Source organism: Coenobita brevimanus, chromosome 1, assembly GCF_032717465.1.
Source record: "Coenobita brevimanus isolate Jiangsu-jjx chromosome 1, ASM3271746v2, whole genome shotgun sequence".
In the NCBI taxonomy this organism is placed as follows: domain Eukaryota; kingdom Metazoa; phylum Arthropoda; class Malacostraca; order Decapoda; family Coenobitidae; genus Coenobita; species Coenobita brevimanus.
Window position 1 is genome coordinate 43,596,905 of NC_136954.1, and position 19,597 is coordinate 43,616,501.

General features: G+C 42.5%; 1 protein-coding gene across 1 annotated transcript in view; it reads right to left on the reverse strand.

The window, feature by feature from the left end:
* The window catches only part of LOC145395582 (glutamate receptor 1-like), a 171,711-nt gene that overhangs the window by 44,988 nt on the left and 107,126 nt on the right, over positions 1-19,597 (reverse strand). Inside the window, exon 9 of the mRNA XM_080269172.1 lies at positions 15,817-15,924. Within this exon, the coding sequence (XP_080125298.1) occupies positions 15,817-15,924 (108 nt within the window). The remainder of the gene's footprint in view (positions 1-15,816; positions 15,925-19,597) is intronic.

The following is a 19,597-nucleotide window of genomic DNA, read 5'->3' on the forward strand; positions in this document are numbered from 1 at the left end:
TTGCGCTAACCTCATTTCCACCTCTCATACGCTATTTTCTCGGGTTATTATTAATCTACTGATAATACATGACCCCTCGAAACACATGGCGTTTTTGTACCTTATGTTTTAGGTCCCTCCATACAATCTCTCTCAACATACGAAGATTTGTCGGAGTTGTATGGATAAAAAAAATGGCATCCTTTACCTATTAATAATCCTGTTTTAAACTGTCTGAATAAGTGGCTGATGAAGACTGAAGGCCTACCCAAGCCACTGCGAGACAATGACCCTGATAATAATATTACCGAAGGTAACTGTGCTTTGTCTAATTACCGCACTACTTCGTCACTTAATATGTTCTTGATGTCAGTACTTTGTTAATTTCCTCTTCATAATACAGTGAATATTATTTTCTTGTAAATTAAAAAGAAAAGGGTAATGTAAAACTCGTAAGGACTTTTCAAAATAATATTTTTCTTTAATGTAGCCACGTACACACAACTTGCTTTTTACTAAAAAAAAAAAAAAAAAGACTTTCGTTCATAATATTATTCTTATTATAGTTTCTTAACACTAACTTAACACTAAGGCTTTCTTCTGGGTACTTCACTTAATCATAGCCGTAGAACCCCCTTTGGCACCAGGGGTCAACGCTGAATAATATTTTCTTCAAAAAAAAAAAAAAAAAAAAAAAACAGTAGGTAATGTAACACTCGTAAGGACTTCTCAAAATAATATTGTTACTAAAATAATATTGTTACTAAAAAAAATAATGACTTTCATAATAATATTACTTTTTTCTTAACACTAGCTTAACACAACGAAGCGTACCAGAAAACCACACAAAAAAGAAAGGAAAAAAAAAAAAAAAAAGGTAAACCAGTTGATACAAAGCGGGAGCTATGACTGACGGCCCTGCTGCACTCCCATTGGCTGGCGGGCACCATGTTGTTAGTGTGCTGATTGGTTGGACACCTTCCCCGGGCTCTTGCCTTACTACAGATCGGAAAGTAAAGTCGTGCGGCATTTCCTCAAAAAATTCGTGATTTTGTGTAGGATAATGGACCTTATGACCAAACCATTTCCTGAATCACTTTGGGACACTTACCTGACATAGAGCTATTATCGTACTACTCGATGCAAGTGAAAACCACATTTCGACCGAGGTGTCACTTGCATCACTTCAGCATGGGGTGCCTCAGTTGTAATGTACACTGCGTCAAATGGGTAACCTATCTGATATGTCTGCCTCTGCCTGTTTCTATATACAGGTATATATATATATATATATATATATATATATATATATATATATATATATATATATATATATATATATATATATATATATATATATATATATATATATATAATGATAAATATTTAATATTCTGTATCTATCCATCCAGTTAAGAATTACGATAAGCACAACAGACTTTGTCACACTTATTTCCTACTTGATATCTATCTGTCTGTCTGTCTGTCTATACATTTATCTGCGTGCATCTTCATCCATATCTGTTTCTATTTATTCACCTAATTACCTGTTTACTTATTTATCTATCAATCTGTCTAGGCACTATGTCTACTCTCTCTCTCTCTCTCTCTCTCTCTCTCTCTCTCGTGAAGTTTATTTCCACTAATAATATTCACCAACATCACCACCAACAACAACCAATTAAACATGACAACCAACCATCATCACAAATAGCCACCATCTCTATCATCAACCAAACAACCATTCTAACGTCATTACCAACCAAAACCACCGTTACTAACAACCTGACAATCTAGGTATTCTCCGCCAAACCACCAATCTAATAACACCAACGCCACAACTACCACCCAACCAAACCAGCATCGACAACCAATCAACCAACCACCATCGTTATAAACCTATCAGCTGAATAACTAAACAAAGATCAGTACCAAATTTAACAACCAATCAACCAAAACTAACCATCAACCAATCAATCAACCAGTCATATAACAAACAAAACTAAGACAGCATCACTACCAAATCTACCAAGAACACAGTCACCAACAAACCAACTTAATCACCTCCAACGAACCTCACAACCATCACCACCAACCAGGCATCCAAGCAATTAAACATCACTCTTATATCTATCAACCATCATCACCTAACCAACCTAAACATCCAAGCAATATTACCAACCAAACAACCAATTCATCAACAAACATCACAATCACCACCAAGAACCATCATTTTAGTTTCCATTCCTTTGGCCATACATTTTGTCACTCTAATCTTGCTCTCTCACTCTTACCTACTGCGCTCTCACACATTTAAATCTTTCTTACCCTCGCACTCATTTTCACACCTTCCTTTGTTCTTACTTGATCTCACGCACTTTTATACTCTAACACAAGCGACTCTTGCTCTCCAATACTCCCACTCATTTGTAATCTCTCTCTCTCTCTCTCTCTCTCTCTCTCTCTCTCTCTCTCTCATAGTTTAACCTTTTTACTGATCACCCAGATGGCATTTCGGGGTCTGTATCTATGTAACTCTGTCTCCCATCCCTTTTCTCTCTCCTATCAATCCCCACCTAAGTGTCTGTCTTCTGCCTCTTCTCCCCTCCTATAGAAATCGTAATCTTGGTGTTCACGTATTCCCATATTTTTTTCCCAGGAGTCTTTCCTTTAACGTGCGGGTTATTCCATCGAAAAAAAAGATGTTAAAAAAAATCCACACTTTCCCTCTTTATTTTTACCCAACTAAAACTCTCGCATTTTCATCCACTCCTGTATTTCATTATTTTTTTTTTCCTTCTTATTTTTCACCTCTCCCGTTTTTATCACACACACACACACACACACACACACACACACACACACACACACACATCTTTGTCTACCTACCTACTACCTATCTATCTATTATCTATCTATATATCTATCTGTATGTATGTATGTATGCACGTATGCTTTATGTACCGGTATGTATTACATAATCTCTTACTCTTCCCTTCCTCCCCTTTCCCCTTGCTTTTATTTCTGTCATTATTCTGCCACACAGACACTTGGGATCACCATAAATATGCAGGTCAATGAACGTGCTTGACTGAATCCATTGTGGGCCACGCTCTGATGGGAGGTGAGAGTCCAGTACCTATAAAATATATGAAGGAGGAGGAGGAGGAGGAGGAGGAAACAGAACGATGGCATTGGGAATAAGGAGGCAGGTGAAGGAATAGGGACAGGAGAAGTAGAAAGTAACAAGGAGGAAGAGAGCATTCGGAAGGAGGAGAGAGGTGAGGAAAAGAGAGGAGGTAGGAGGTAAAAAAGATAAAAGATAGCATTGGGATGGAGGAGAGAGGAGAAGAGGTACAGGGAGAAGAGGCAATGGGAGGTAACAGGGAAGATGAAAGCACTGATACGGGAGGGCAGAGGAGCAAGACTAGGGAAGGAAAGCGGGGAAATAGGATGCAACAGGGAAGAAGACAGCACTGAGGAGGAGGGGAGAGGAGACGGGGTTGGGAGAGGAAGCGAGAAGGGAGGAAACGGAAGAAAAGCGACGAAATCAAAGAGGAAGAGGGAGAACGAGGTAAAGGAAAAATATCAGAACAGCATGAAGGAGAAGAGAGAAGAGAGAAGAAAAGGTGAATTCCTAGGTAGTGAAAACAATCAGCAGGCCATGTATATGTAACCCTTCCAGTCTGATGAATCTCTGAGCTAAATAAAATTATCTGGAGGCAGCAAGAATAAACTAGAAAAGCGTCATTCAAATACTGAGCCTTATCCAAAAGCTCTCAAGATTTCTATATAAAAACAAGAAAGCTGGAGAGAGGGGAAAGAGAGGTCAACGATGCCACGAAAAAAAAAAAAAGAGAGAGAGCTGGAGATAAAGAGAAATGAAAGAGATGGCAACGACGCAAAGCTAAACGCACTACCATCAGCCACATTTTACTCTTCACATCCTAAAACTCATAGAATAGATACCGAAGACTCAGGCCTCTTGCAGTGAAGCAGTGAGTGAGGGATGTTCTTTAGCTAGTCTGGACACAACATGCAGAGAATATAACGACACAACATGCAGAGAATATAACAACACGTCCAAAGTCAGGGAGTGTATGTCTGTGTCACCTACAAAGCTACATTTCTTACGGTCACATGCCTGCACTAGAAACTTGAAGAAATCAAACACGATAAATGATAGCAAACGAATATACTGATGTTTGTTATACTGAATTCTTGCACTCTCATGACGTTTATAGAGCTGGGTGAGTCAAAGAAGCCTCGGAGTGTTAAGACGGTCATTAACTCTCACGTTCGGAGCAACTCTAGCTTGCTGCTCCAGCTTACGTGAGATGATTTTATTCATCTCAAAACCACCTGAGAGTCACGTCATTTACCCTTCATTATTGCTCTGCACAGACAGTTTTAAACAGGCCGGGAAAGATCTGCTGTACTGGAGGGTCTGCTCTAACCCCTCCTTTCCCTTGTCTTTCCTACCCCCCCCCCCACTGACGCCTACAAGGATAATATCCACCACATGCATTACTTTGATGACCTCTGTGACGATTTACCATTACCTTACGAGGAAAAAATTGGAGAGAGAGAGAGAGAGAGAGAGAGAGAGAGAGAGAGAGAGAGAGAGACAGACAGACAGACAGACAGACAGACAGAGACAGAGACAGACAGACAGACAGACAGACAGAGACAGACAGACAGACAGACAGGCAGACAGAGACAGACAGACACACAGAGAAAGGATGAATAGCAAGAATGAAAATTGGACATCGGGATACAAATATAACTAAATTACACACACACACACACACACACACACACACACACACACACACACACACACACACACACACACACACACACACACAGATTGATTCAGACAGATACAGACAGATTGACAGACAGACAAGCTCAGACAGAGAGATATAGTCAGACAGAGACAGACAGACAGATACAGATATGTTGTCAAAATAAAATCGCTGATCTGAAAAGAAATGGTCAATGATTTTTACACTTGCAATCACTGCCGACAGCTAGAAAGAAGACAATGGTGAGTAGTGAGAATATAATATGAAATATAATACAGGAAAACAAAACAAAACTGTATTGGAGAAAAGAGGGCAGAGAAAAAGGTAGATGCATGTGGAACGAATAATAAAAAAATCATGGTACTGCACAACAACAAATACAAAAACACTTATAAAAAGAGAGAACACAGACAGAGGGTGAGAGTGAGCCACATGGGAGAAAGAAGAGGACCCACAGGTGCTTGGTGTTCTGGCAATGGCCTTCACACCTGCAATTATTGGTGTTCTTGCAATGGCCTTTACACCTGCAATTACTGGTATCCTTGCAATGGCCTTTACACCTGCAATTATTGGTATCCTTGCAATGGCCTTTACACCTGCAATTACTGGTATCCTTGCAATGGTCTTTACACTTGCAATCAATGGTGTTTTTGCAATGGCCTTAACACTTGCAATCATTAGTAATTCATAGGATTGGGGAAGACAACAAACAAGGAGAAGACGGCATGTAGCAAAGACAAAAATATAAACACATCAGAGCAGTGAAGGGAAGTAAAAATTTGGAGTGCACAAAAATAACGACAATAACGAGGAAGAGGAGCCAAATAAGAAAGAAACGAAAAGCATGAAAATTAGGTAACAAAAATCGTAGAGACCGGACTAAAGCCAGAAGACAAAATTGTAAAAAAATACAAACAACACCTAAACGGAATGGAAAGGCAAAGGAAAAAAAGTAAAGCATGTAAAGTCAAAAAGAAGGGAGCCATTGCATTAAGGAAAGCTACAGAAATGAAGAGAGGAAAGAAAAGGAGAAGGTAAGCCTGGTGGGAGTGGGGAGAAGGTCTGCAGCGGCCTACTATTTGGCATCGACCTTTACACTTGCAAGCATCATTTATTCATAGGGACGGGGCGCCCTGATTAAGAAAAAAGGCAAAGGCAAACAGCAAGAAGAATGGAAGAAATATACCTCCCTGTATTGAAGAGACTGGTGACATTAAGAAAGCAGCAGAAGAGGAAGAAAAGTGAAGCCAAGAGGCAAGGGAAAAATTAAGTATGCAAGGAGGTCAAAATGCAACACGGCAATGGCACAAACACACGGAGACAAGTCAAAGAAAATATAAAGGTAAGGGCTCAGTACATGGGAGAAAAGAAAAGGTCCATAGACAGCAAGCACCGACCCCCACACGTGCAACCATGTGTTATTCATAGGGACGGGCCCCCCTGACAGCAATACATTGACTATTCCACTCACACGTACCCCAGTCACTACAAACTTTTACAGGAGCATGTTGGATTTTACCGACCCAGCTTAACGCGTCAACAGAGATGAAGTGAGGCGGCGGTGGTGGCTGTGGTGTGGTGGAGGAGGTGATGGTGGTGGTGTAAGGGAGAGAGTCGTTTCTCTGTGTTTGTTTCTTCAGTGAGATTTTTGTGGTGGTGATGGTGGTGTGGTGAGGTAAATGTGTCTGTGGTGAATGTGGTGGTGGTGGTGTGGTAAGGTAATATTTCTGTGGTGGTGGTGGTGTGGTAAGGTAGTATGTTTGTGGTGGTGGTGATGTGGTATGGTAATATGTCTGTGGTGGTGGTGGTGGTGGTGTGGTATGGTAAAAGTGCCTGTGGTGGTGGCGGTGGTGGTGGTGTAGGTAAAGGTGCCTGTGGGGGTGGTGGTGTTGTAGGTAAAGGTGCCTGTGGTGGTGGTGGTGTGGTAGCCAAAGGTGTCTGTGGTGGTGGTGGTGGTGTGGTAGGTAAAGGTGCCTGTGGTGGTGGTGGTGGTGGTGGTGTGGTAGGTAAAGGTGCCTGTGGTGATGGTGTGTTAGGTAGTACGAGTATCGTGGGGCGAGTCTGTTTTTTCGTGGCTGTGTTTCTTTTACGAGGTATTTCAGTGGAGGAATTTAAGTTTGTGCGGTGATGTAGGATAACGGTGGTGCGGTGGTAGACATGACTCAATGATTCTATGTGGTTTATTTTATTGGTGGGGGGTTTGTGATTCCTCGGTTAGCATTTTTTTGTGGTGGAGATGGTATGGTGGTTGTGATGGCGTGCTAGGTAGTGTGCTGGAGGCGGAGTTGTGTGTGTTTTGTTAGGTTTGTATTTCTTCAGTAAAATATTTCTGTGTGTGTGTGTGTGTGTGTGTGTGTGTGTGTGTGTGTGTGTGTGTGTGTGTGTGTGTGTGTGTGTGTGTGTGTGTGTGTGTGTGTGTGTGTGTGTGTGTGTGTGCGTGTGTTTTAAAGTATGATTAGGGAAGACCTTCAGTTATAACTGTGATAAGAAGCCCGTTTCAAAAAATAAAACATGGAACACTGAAGCAACAACACCAACACAAACAACTCGCTTATGAGTCGAACATCTGACTCTGCCCTGTGACCCTGACCTTGACCTGACTGTTCTCAAAACCGAATCACCTCAGCCTTGCTTGACCCATAGCGCTTCCAGCAGGTTCGGTCCCGCTGCTTGAGCTGACCTTGCCCTCTGACCTTGACATTTGACTTTCCCTGTGACCTTGACATCTGACTGACCACTCTCAAAATGTAACCCATATCTCCTTGCCTTACCCTGAACATTTCCCCTATGTTTGGTCTAAATCGGATACCGGTACGATGACCTTGCCATGTGATTCTGGTTTTATATCTTTTCTACAAAATAAAGGTCAGTCTCTTGGCTAACCCTTAAACCCTGAATAAAACACCTCAATAAAAGCCCTAACACCTGAATAAGGCCTCAATAAGACCTATAACACCTGAATAACCCTGAATAATAGCCCTAACATCTGAATGAGCTCTCAATTAAAGCCCTAACACTTAGAATAACTCTGAATAAAAGCCCTTACATCTGAAGAAGCCCTGAATAAGAGCCCTAACTCCTGATTAACCCTAAGTAAGAGCCCTAACACCTGAATAACCCTGAATAAGAGTCCTAACACCTGAATAAGTACTGAATAAGAGCTGAATAATCCCGCTAATAAGAAAATGGGGAAAGAGATGGCACTGAAGAACTTGGCATTCAGCGTCTTGGCTCTGACGCAAATCCCGAGAAAGAAACATCAAAGGACACAAGTTGGAAATCCTACACGAGAGAGAGAGAGAGAGAGAGAGAGAGAGAGAGAGAGAGAGAGAGAGAGACTTCAAGACTAAAGTACAAGATAGCAAAAGCAGGGTAAGCAAGAGCCTCCACAAACCTCCTGTGTTTACTTCCTCTGCTGGACTACCAAGGCACCACATTCTATTGGAAAACTTCAATGAGGGAGGAAAGGTGGAGGGAGAAAGAGAAGAGGAAGGTCGGGTGAAGGGGGAAAGGATGAGACGAACAGAGACAGGAAGGGACAGAAGAGCGAGGAAGAGATGATGGATAGAGGGAGGGATGGGTTGGGAGAGAGAAGAGTGGGAAGAAGAGGCTGGGAGTGAGGGAGAGCGGAAGACAAGAGGGAGGAGGGGGATGTAGGGGAAGGAGGGAAGGCAACGGACAGAGCGAGGGTGGTAGGAAGGGAGCGATGATGAAAGGAGGGAGGGAGAGATAGACTGCGAGAACGAGGGAAGGCGAAGGGAGAGAAGGAAGAGGCTGGAAGTCCGGCCTTTGATGTCGCTAATGAAGCGTGCTTAGGGAGTGGCGGACACGAAGACGACACAGAAAGTTGGTGCCTGTTTGAGATGACTTCCTGTTCCCTCTCCTACCGCCCCGAGAGGCTGAGTAGGAGGCACTCCAAGAGGAATAAACTGGCGACAGATATTGGGAAATAGAGAGAAACTGACTGGGGAACGAAGGAAGACTGTGGACGGAACCGTGAGGGATTATGGAATTGACCAAGGCTGGAGAGAGAGAGAGAGAGAGAGAGAGAGAGAGAGAGAGAGTGTGTGTGTGTGTGTGTGTGTGTGTGTGTGTGTGTGTGTGTGTGTGTGTGTGTGTGTGTGTGTGTGTGTGTGTGTGTGTGTGTGTGCGTGCGTGCGTGCGTGCGTGCGTGCGTGCGTGCGTGCGTGCGTGCGTGCGTGCGTGTGCGATGACCTATCCCTGGTATCGTTTCTGCTCCCGTCTCGAGAGGTTAAGTGGGAGACACAGGAGGGGGGAAGAAGTAGGCGTGAATATAGCAGAGAAGTGGGAGGAGGGGAATGGGGAGAGGAATGTGAGTGAGTTTCTAGATGACTTGAAAATTCCAGAGAAAGTTGGTTGCGTGTGTGGAATGACCCTCTGTACTTTGATTCCCGTTTGACTTCCAGTCCTTGGAGGTTAAACAGGAGAGAGGGGTGGAAAGGAGGAAGAAGTGGAAGCAGGGATACTGTGAGACCGGAGGAGAAATTGAAGCAAAAGGAGAAGGAAACTGGGAAGAAAAATGAGACAAATTTTGAAAGACTAGAAAACTGCATCGAATGTTACTTGGATGTGGGACATGGACTTCTTCCTTCTACATTTCTCCTCCCGTCCTGAGAGGTGAGGAGGACGCAATGGAAGAATTAAAAAAAAAACACACACGAGGAAGATTGGAAACAAGTGGACATAGAAAGCTGGGAAATGGGACGTGGCAAAACGGGAAGCTGGAAGAGAAAAACGAAAGGAATTTTTAAAGAAAAGTGGGAGGAAATCGGGAAGCTGGGAAGGAAGAAAAAGTTAGGAGGAGGGGGAACAGGAAGAGGAGGAGGAGGAGGAGGGGGAGAGACAACAGAAACGAGAAAGCTATTAAAGATTATTCACGGCGTGGAGAAGAAAGACAAATGGAAGAGTTAGTGGTTGTGAGGAAATAAGTATGAAGTAAAGACAACTAATGATGGAAAAGATAAGCAGTTGGAGTTTGGAGACAGAAGAAGAAATTGGAAGGAAGGAAGAAGGGAAATTACAATGGGAGATAACAGAGGAAGCAGAGAAAAGAGACAGAGATTAATAACAGTGAGTTCTGAGATGGTAAGCGTGAGGAATAGGGACAAAAAGATGGATGAAATAGGCAGCGAGAGGAGAGAGCTGAAGAGGGAAGTGAAAGGAGAAAGGGGGGGAAGCAAGAAGAGAGAGAGGGGGGGGAGTGAGAGGAAAGAAAGAGGGAGAAGGAGAGAGAATGAAGAGACTACTGAGGGAAGAAACAATAAAAGTCATGGAAAACTAATGTGAAAGTGATTTTGGAGAGCAATGAACAAGGAAATGACGAAACGCAGAAGTGAGAGACGGCCAGGAATGAGGGAAGAGTCAGGAGAGAGAGAGAGAGAGAGAGAGAGAGAGAGAGAGAGAGAGAGAGAGAGAGAAACAAACGATTGTGGAATTAAGCATGTGGGGTAATTTACAAAAGATATCCAAGAAAAAAAAAAAAGGGTACGATATAAGTACTAAAAGAAACCATCATCATCATCATCATCACCATAATCCTCCTCCTCCACATCATCATCAAGGACAATATCACACACGATGGAGAAAATCAAATTCTTAGAGATGGAAAGGTAAAAAACGAGTTCAGATCAGGTATGGAAGCAAAATACACACACACACACACACACACACACACACACACACACACACACTTACGTACTGGTTGTTTCCCTTTCACCTCTTTATATTCTCTCTCTCTCTCTCTCTCTCTCTCTCTCTCTCTCTCCTGAAAATCCTCTCCGGATCCATGTACCACTGTGTGCATTTTTCCGCACATCCCTTTCATGTTCGCTACTGCAATGCCTTATCATGATGGACATTCTACCCCCTCTCATGATCGGGTGTTCCTCTCCCACGTATTTTTCGTCCTCCCTATTTTTCCCCCACTATCCTCGTCTGCTCTTCCTATTTTTACTCCTACGATGGTCTCTCGTACAAGGAATTTTTCACCAAGCTATTTTCTACTTCTTTTATTCCCGATCAAAGAGATTTTCCGTTAGGTTTTTTTTTTCAACTTGTATCCCCCGCAATTCTTCAACTTTCCTCCGTAGTTTCCTTTCTATTTCACCTTGCGTATCTTTTTATCTACCACTCTACGCATTTTTCATCTTTCACTTTACGCATTTCTTATCCAACAGACATCCGTCCTTTTCCCGGGGGCAATTTTTTTTCTATATTACGTATATATATTTTTTTCCTACGGACGTTTTCCCGTACTGCGCAATTTTCCTTTCCACTAATCCTTAGCACTGCATTTTTTCCATCTTCCACTTTTTCTGTTCCATAATTTTTCGTACTGTGTCTTTTACTGCCCAATTCTTTTACTCTGCACGTTTTTCCCTGCAAGTATCTTTAATAATTGCCTCCCCCTCTTTTTTTTTCCTTCATAATCTTTCACAGTAAGTATTTTCCCTTCCCGAAATCTCAGGGTATACACATCCATCGCATCAACAGTTGCCATGGGTTACTCAAAGACCCATTAAAAGATAAGATCCTTGATTTCCTTAGGCATTAATGTTTCGCCCACTTCATGGTCTGAGAAAATATAGGCCCTCACCTCTAAATGATGCTTTAATGAAATAATTTGTCAGGCATTCTGGCCATAATTACAATAATTCGCGTTACCTAGACTACTGCCGGTCACGATGTATATGTATGAATGTATGTATGTATGTATGTAAAAAAAGTCCCATACCGTGATAAACGCTTTAAAAGGAAACTGTACACCTGCACCCACTAGGGAGTCCAGTAGCTGCCATTCCTGACTGATACCCTCTGTGGGGATGCTTTGGCCATTTTTGTGCTCCTGCAACGGTGTGGTTTGGTGAAATGTGGGTGGCAAAGTGCACCGTGTTATGGCCTGGATTTAGATTTAGTAGTCAGGGTACGTTTGTATGTGTGTGTGAGAGAGAGAGAGAGAGAGAGAGAGAGAGAGAGAGAGAGAGAGAGAGGTAACGATGTCCTCTGATGCATGCTCTGGCCGCTTTTGTGTTCCTGCGACGGCACCAGCACGTCCCTTGCAGGGCAAGCATTTTCTATACCGCAAAGATCGAAGAGGCTTGTGTAATTCTACTCAACAGTGAGTGTATCATGAGGCTTCACATTCTAACTTCTAATAACTCACTTTTCTTATAAATACGTGCAAACTAAACATTTGCAATTTCTCTGGACCCAGTGTTTTCTTCCTCCCTTATCTTCCTTTTCGTTCTTGTCTACCTTCTTCTTCGTTTACTCATCCGCTTCGTTTTTGCCAGTTTTTTTTGTTCTATGCCCTTCTTTTCCCCTCATCTTCCTTGCTTCTGTTCTTTCTTCCCATATCTTGTTATTTCCTCATTTTTTCTTCTGTTTCTGACCCCTCATGCATACACACCATAGTCTGGAACTAACTCACCTTTTCTTGTTCTTGTTCTTCTTCGTATTTCGTTTGCCTCCCTTCTTTTTTTTTCTCTCACGTCTCCAATCTTCTCTTTTCTTTCCTCTGTCTTCTTTCCATATCCTTCTCTCCTTCTTCCCCTCTAGGAGCCATCTTATTCTTTCGTTTTCCGTATCTTTTCGTTTCTCCTATCCCTTCATCTCCTCCTTGATTAACGTTGTCCTTCTTTCTTCTGTCTCTCATCTACCCTTCCTCTTTTTTTTTTCTTCCAGTCTTCTCTTTCCTCCTCTTCCGTGTCTCCTTCTGCCCTTCTTTCCTCTGTGCACACGCCGTAGTCGGGAACCAACACACTTTTTGTCTTCATCTGAACCTTAGTCCTCCTCACGTCTTCCTCCCTTAGTATTTTTTTCTTTCTTTTGCTTTTCTTCTTATTTATCCTACTTCTTATTCCTCAGTTTCGTGTCTCCTCTTTCTCCCTTCGCCTGTCTCCCGCCTTCTCCTGCTCCTCGTTTTAGTCCTCTTTCTTATCTCTTACTTTCTTTTCTCCTCCCCGTTCATTCTTTCGTTTCCTTTATCTTCTCTGCATTTATTACTGATTTCTTTTTACCCCTTACCCCTCTCGTTTCTCTCCTCCTCGTTTTGTCTTCATTCTTCACATCCTCTTGTTACGTGTATAGGTCAGGACTGTAAAATATCTTACTACATAATAACTAGCAACATACATAATATAGTCTAGAGGTTAGGTCAATGTCAAACCTAGGGGCCAAAGGAAGTGACGTTAGCACCTCTCCAGAATGTCTCTCACCAGCACAATAGCCCACAAACAGCGCCTCGTGACCATACACACACATACACACTCACAGGCTTCTAGAACATTTCAACAACAGTATAGCGCACGTGACACGACCCCTGCTAAACGAGAATGTAGGAATCAGAGATCAGAATGGGGCTGGCGATCGTAGCGAAAGGCTGTACAGAGAGAGCGAGAGAGGAGGAGGCTAGCAACAGGGCGAGAGTGTGGCAAAGAGAGAGAGAGAGAGAGAGGTAGCTAGCGGGACTACTTTATACTTCACTCGTGTGTGAAAGACTTTGTTAATATTTCCAAGACAAATAAAAATAGTCCCATACTAATCTTTACCTCTCCTGTCATTGCATGACAAAAGGGAACCAAGATTATCTACTTACAAAACTACTCACGTATAACAATTGCTCGTCCACGAGTCTAATATATGTATAACTGATCTACAAAACTTCACTACAAGAAGCTACGAAGTTTCTGTAAGATATACACCACCGCCTGGAACCGCTTGTCGTCTGTGTTTTTTTCTCATTTTCTTCCTCTTCTTTTGGCTGTTCTTCTTTTCTTCTTCATTTCCCTTACTTCTTTCTCCTCTCTTCTTTCTGCCACTCCTCGTCTCTCCCTTCTTGTTTCTCCATATTCTTCTAGTTAGTCACTCCTTCATTCCTCTCCTTTTACTCTTCCTTCTTATGGTCCCTTCCTTCTCATTTCTCCTCTTTCTTCTTCCTTCTTGTGACTCCTTTCTTCTCCTCCGTTTGTTTTCCCCTGTACGTACACCACAGCCTCGGGCCATTTCTCACATTTGTCTATCGCAACCCTCCTCCTCCTCTCCTTCCCTCCTGCGCTTTTCTATCTCCTTTCATCTCTCTCCTTTCCTCTTCTCTCATCTTAGTTTCTCCCCTCTTCTTCTTTGTCTTCCTCTTCCTGTTCCGCCTCGTTACTACTCAATCTTGTCATCTTTCCCTTCTCCCCCTTACCTACCTACCTCTTCCTTCGTCGTCTTCTGATCGTTCACTTTCATTCTTGTCACTTCTATCCCTTTCGTCTTCCTCCTCCTCCTTTCCTCCTCCTCCTCCGCCCCCTATTTCTCATCCTCTTCAACATCCTTCTCCTCCAGCTCCTTTTCCCTATCGCACAGGGGCGGCCAAATTCAATGCATGCCCCTAACTTTTACTCACTCACTGTCACCCAATAATTGGAAATATGAAACCTGAAAAGATGAAACCGCAGGGTTGTATAAGTGTCACTTCTAAGGGTTTGTGTTGAGGGGCTGGGAGTGTTGGAGGTGAGTCAGGTGTTCGTCTGGTGTGTCTGGCGTGTGTTTAAGATGCGTGGGGTGTTCATTTGGGTTATGTCAAAGGGGTGTCTAAAAACAAACGACAACTTCTGTTATGAGCTAGGGTGGGTACGGTAAAGGTGGATACGGCTATCAGACGTATCCATTGTCTTCTACTCTCCTTCCCCCCCCCCCGTTTTTCCCTTTTCTCTTCACCGTTTCTCTCTCTCTCTCTCTCTCTCTCTCTCTCTCTCTCTCTCTCTCTCTCTCTCCCCCTCTCTCTCTCTATCTCTGTTTTCCCTTTTCTATACCCTCTTTCCTCCCCTCTTCTCTCCCCTTTCCTTTCCTCCTTTTCCTCTCATCTCTTCTCCCCTTTACATCGTTATCCCCCTCCTCTCCTCTCTTCCTCCCACCAACAATCTCCCCCCCCCCTCATATGTCCCTACATAGTGTCACCTGATTCTCCCTTCCTCCCCGCCCCTCATAATACTCCCTTTATATTCTCCCCCATGGCCACTTTAGGGTATCAATCTCTCTCTCTCTCTCGCTCTCTCTCTCTCTCTCTCTCTCTCTCTCTCTCTCTCTCTCTCTCTCTCTCTAATACACACACACACACACACAAACAAACACCTACACGGGAACTTACACACGTACACACAGCAAAGTTGGCAATTAACAGACAAAATGTTAAATGGCTCACAGTCGATTATTAAGACTGACAGCCTGAAGGTGTGGGCAAACCTCTGTTTTCTGACGGTCCATTGTCACTCTTTATTCATCAGTTTGGAATTCCAGACATGTACAAGGACCACTGTCTATGCCTGCACATGTATTTATTATTCCTGATACGTCTAGGCGATTTGATTAAACTTATGTGAGACTTTTTGGACAGTGATTTCCATTCTGTGTATTATTTTTACACGTCTTCTTACCCAGAAAATTCTAGGTTAGGTCATGTTTGTTTTCCTAGTATCAGGTTAGATATGTTTGTTAGTCAGGTAGTTTAGGTTTGCTTTCTTGGTGTCAGGTAGGTTTGTTAGTCAGTCAGGTAATCTGTTAGGTTGGGTTAGGTAAGGATAAGCTAAGTTAAAGTAGAATAATAAGAAACACTGGAAGAATGCACATCCTGGGAAAATCAAACTCAGCACGGAATGCAACAAATGTATACAGAACGAAAATGTGGGAACCGAAGACGCTGGTTATAATTCCCGTTATCTCTCTCACTCCACGCTGATAACAATCGTATGGAGTGAGCAAGAGAAAATTAAAATGCACGGTATTGGACTGAAGATGCTAATACTCACTTTGACGGTCTCTGTGTTGTGGAGGGAGAGAGAGAGAGAGAGAGAGAGAGAGAGAGAGAGAGAGAGAGAGAAAGAGAGAGAGAGAAACTCATTACACCTCTTTGACGATCTCGGTGTTTAAGATCAACTCCAACGAAAGTGAGAGAGAGAAAATAAAGAAATAAAGTGAAAGCTAAAAGATAAGGAGAATGCAAAACAACGATAAACTGCACACTCACTTTGACCGTCTCGCTGTTGAGTGTCATTTCCACCACGTCCAGTGAGTACAGCTTCCTCTTACCCTCGTACGTGAAGCTGATGTTGCCTGTCAGTCCCTCCATCTCAACCTGCAACAACAACACCAAGATAATGTAAGAAACACACCAACAATACCAAGATAATGCAAGAAACACAACAACAATACCAAGATAATGCAAGAAACACACCAGCAATACCAAGATAATGCAAGAAACACACCAACAATACCAAGATAATGCAAGAAACACACCAACAATACCAAGATAATGCAAGAAACACACCAACAATACCAAGATAATGCAAGAAACACACCAACAATACCAACATCATGCAAGAAACACAACAACAATACCAAGATAATGCAAGAAACACAACAACAATACCAAGATAATGCAAGAAACACACCAACAATACCAAGATAATGCAAGAAACACAACAACAATACCAAGATAATGCAAGAAACACAACAATACTAAGCCTATGCAATGAACACACAACAATAATATCAAGATAATGCAATGAACACACGACAATAATACCAAGATAATGCAAGAAACACAGCAATAATACCAAGATTATGCAAGAAAAACACAACAACAGTTCCAAGATACTCCAAAAAAAAAAAAACAATAATACCAAGATAACGCAAGAAAAACACAACAATACCAAGATAATGCAAGAAAAACAGAACAACAATACCAAGATAACGCAAGAAACACACAACAACAATACGAGGATAATGCAAGAAAAATCACAACTCCAGTACCAAGATAATGTAAGAAAAACACACCAACAATACCAAGATAATGCAAGAAACACACCAACAGTAATACCAAGATAATGCAAGAAAAACATAACAATACAGAGATAATGCAAGAAAAATTCAACAATAATACCAAGATAAATGCATGAAAAACACACGAACAACAACAATACTACGATAATACAAAAACACATAACTACAATACCAAGATATGCAACAAACACACACCAACAACAGCATTACCAAGCTAATGCATGAAACACACAAAAACACTTAGTACTGGTAACGAAATTATTTGCTGGTCTGCCTTCACGTGATGGTACTGGTTCACTCTGCAAACTCAAATACTAAGTCGTGGCTGTGTAAGTTCGATGAATTTTAGCTGTGGGCTACCAACGAGTCCCCTTAGATTCTAGGCAAATCAACCCCCCAGTCTGAACACGCTTGGCCATTAATTGAACTGAAAACAGTCATGAATATTTATCACGATAAATTTTTTAAAAAGTGTTAAAACATATTATTCAAATTCTCCGTTCGACAGTCTGTTTGCTTCACAGGAAAAAGTCAACTCAAACTGTTCTGACCCAATTTGTGTCAAAGCTGGTGGAAAGGATATGAGCTAGGCACGGATGAAGCAAGTAGATTTCTTGAATAATTTGTCGAAGGTCAAGGTCACACGGCAAGGTAAAATATTCGACACTCGGACCAGCTGCATAGCGTGGGTGTTGCAATCCCAGAGCTGATGCTTGTCATTATATTATTAATTTTACTGATCTTGTTATTTTGTATGATTTTCAAATTCAGAGAGAGAGAGAGAGAGAGAGAAATTTAGACCCATGAGATGTATCAGTGTCAAGCGACACTCCACCTCTCTCTCTCTCTCTCTCTCTCTCTCTCTCTCTCTCTCTCTCGTTAACATAGTAATGTGCGTTTAACAGTGCACCACCACCCCCATGCCTCAGCTCACCCTGCTGCTGTCTGTGTCATATTCCCATAAACCTGCTGCACACCTCATCCGCTAAGCACCCTACCACCGCTGCCATACCAATGCCTTCCCTCCCTTACACAGGGATATTATTGTACGCACAGCCTCCCCATGGACTCATAACACTTCTGTCCAGGATGCAGTGTCACTCCTTCGATCTGAGAAACTTTCCTTGACTTGAACAATGACGTCTGGAGGCAGAGGTACGGTCAGCACAAAAGTCCTGTCGCTTCTACTTTTTCCACGGTCTATGAAAATCAGTGCTGTGAATCTGTAGCAACTGACACAGGTGACACTGATCAGTGGCCAAATAAAGTGATAAATTTAAGTTACTGTGGATTCATCTCACTGCTTTATAAAGCAGGTGGAGAGAAAACTAAGAGGCGACAGAATTTTTTATGCCGACTTCTTCACCCTGTCCCCCTTAATCTCTTACAAAGAAAAACAAACAGCAGCACACTTGCCGGTCCTTTCGAGGCTATTTGTTATAGGGAAGGTTTGTAACTAACAAAACTATTTTATGAGTTAAAGGCAAAGACAGAATAGCACGATGTCAAGCCGTGTCTTTTCTGCCAATGAGCTACGTGAAAATCTGTGCTATATGAAGGCAAATGAACTATGGCTACGAACTTTTTGCACTCTAATATTCCACTTATACTTTTTTTTTCTCCCCTTTGGGGCTAAGATGCGAATGAATGTGTTTGAATGGATGAGTAAATGGGGAGTGTGTCGTCCTGTCTCGGCTACCTCCCTTTCCTTTGGGGAAGCAGCCTAGGTATATAGATAGATAGATAGATAGATTTTTTTTTTTTTGTGAGGAAGAAGGAACCAAAGGCAACGAGCTCACAAAACTGTTCCTTCCAAGAGAAAAATAAAATACAAGATAGAGCCAAATTCAAGATCCGATCATTTCCAGATGCCTGGACACACTGCGTTTGAAAGACTGGAGATCATAGGAAGCAGGAAATACAGACAGAGGGAGACAGTTCCAGAGTTAACCTAAAACTGCCATCTCCCCACCTTGAATGCTGACCTATAGTAATAGATTAAAACTAGAATATGATGCCAGTCAGGAAGCAGTGCTGTGGAGAGGATGTAGAACTTCAGCAATATCTTTTTCTGCCATTCAGCTACGTGAAATAAGCCGCAACAGGACGAAAATCTGGCATGTTATGGTAAAATAGGGTATAGTGCAACAGTTACCCTCTTTAGCACCATAACATGTCCACAGTCCACCGTAACACATTACACATCTTCCTCAAGTGTCTGGCATCGTCTTTATTTATTCTTGATACCTTACCCCAGGCCCATCCTGACACCCCAATATTGCATACTACAACATAATTCTACACCCTGACACCCTAATATTGCATACTACTGTACAACATAATTCTACACCCTGACACCCTAATATTGCATACTACAACATAATTTTACATCCTAACACCCTTATATTCCATGCTGACAACAGAATTCCACACCCTGACACCCTAACATTCCCCTAATATTCCACACACCCTAGCTTTACACTCTGACACCACACCCATCCTTCTTAACACTCTAATATCCCACCCTGACACTTAATCCTACAACCTAACACAACCTACCACAGACATTCCCACACTATCACTGAAGAATCACCTACCTACCCACTTCACGCACAGGGCAAAACAACACCCCGATCGGAACACGCTACTACATGCCACCCCTCCTGTCGTTCACCCATCAGAAGTATCCTTAAACAGAGCTGGTCGAGTTCCCCTGGCCAGGCTTAGAGCAGGACATCACCCAACCCTCCTCAGATACCAGTTTATATTTGGGTTGGGTATAATCACAGACGTCATGTGCCTCGTTTGTACTAAACCCAAACAACGTAACATACATAACGAAGCACTGCTGCAAAGCACATGCCACACTAAAACACAGTCACAATATCAATGGTGTACGGAACCTATAGAACAACCTTATAGGGGCGGTTGTTTACCTGTGGTCGACGGGTACGCTTGGTCAGGAG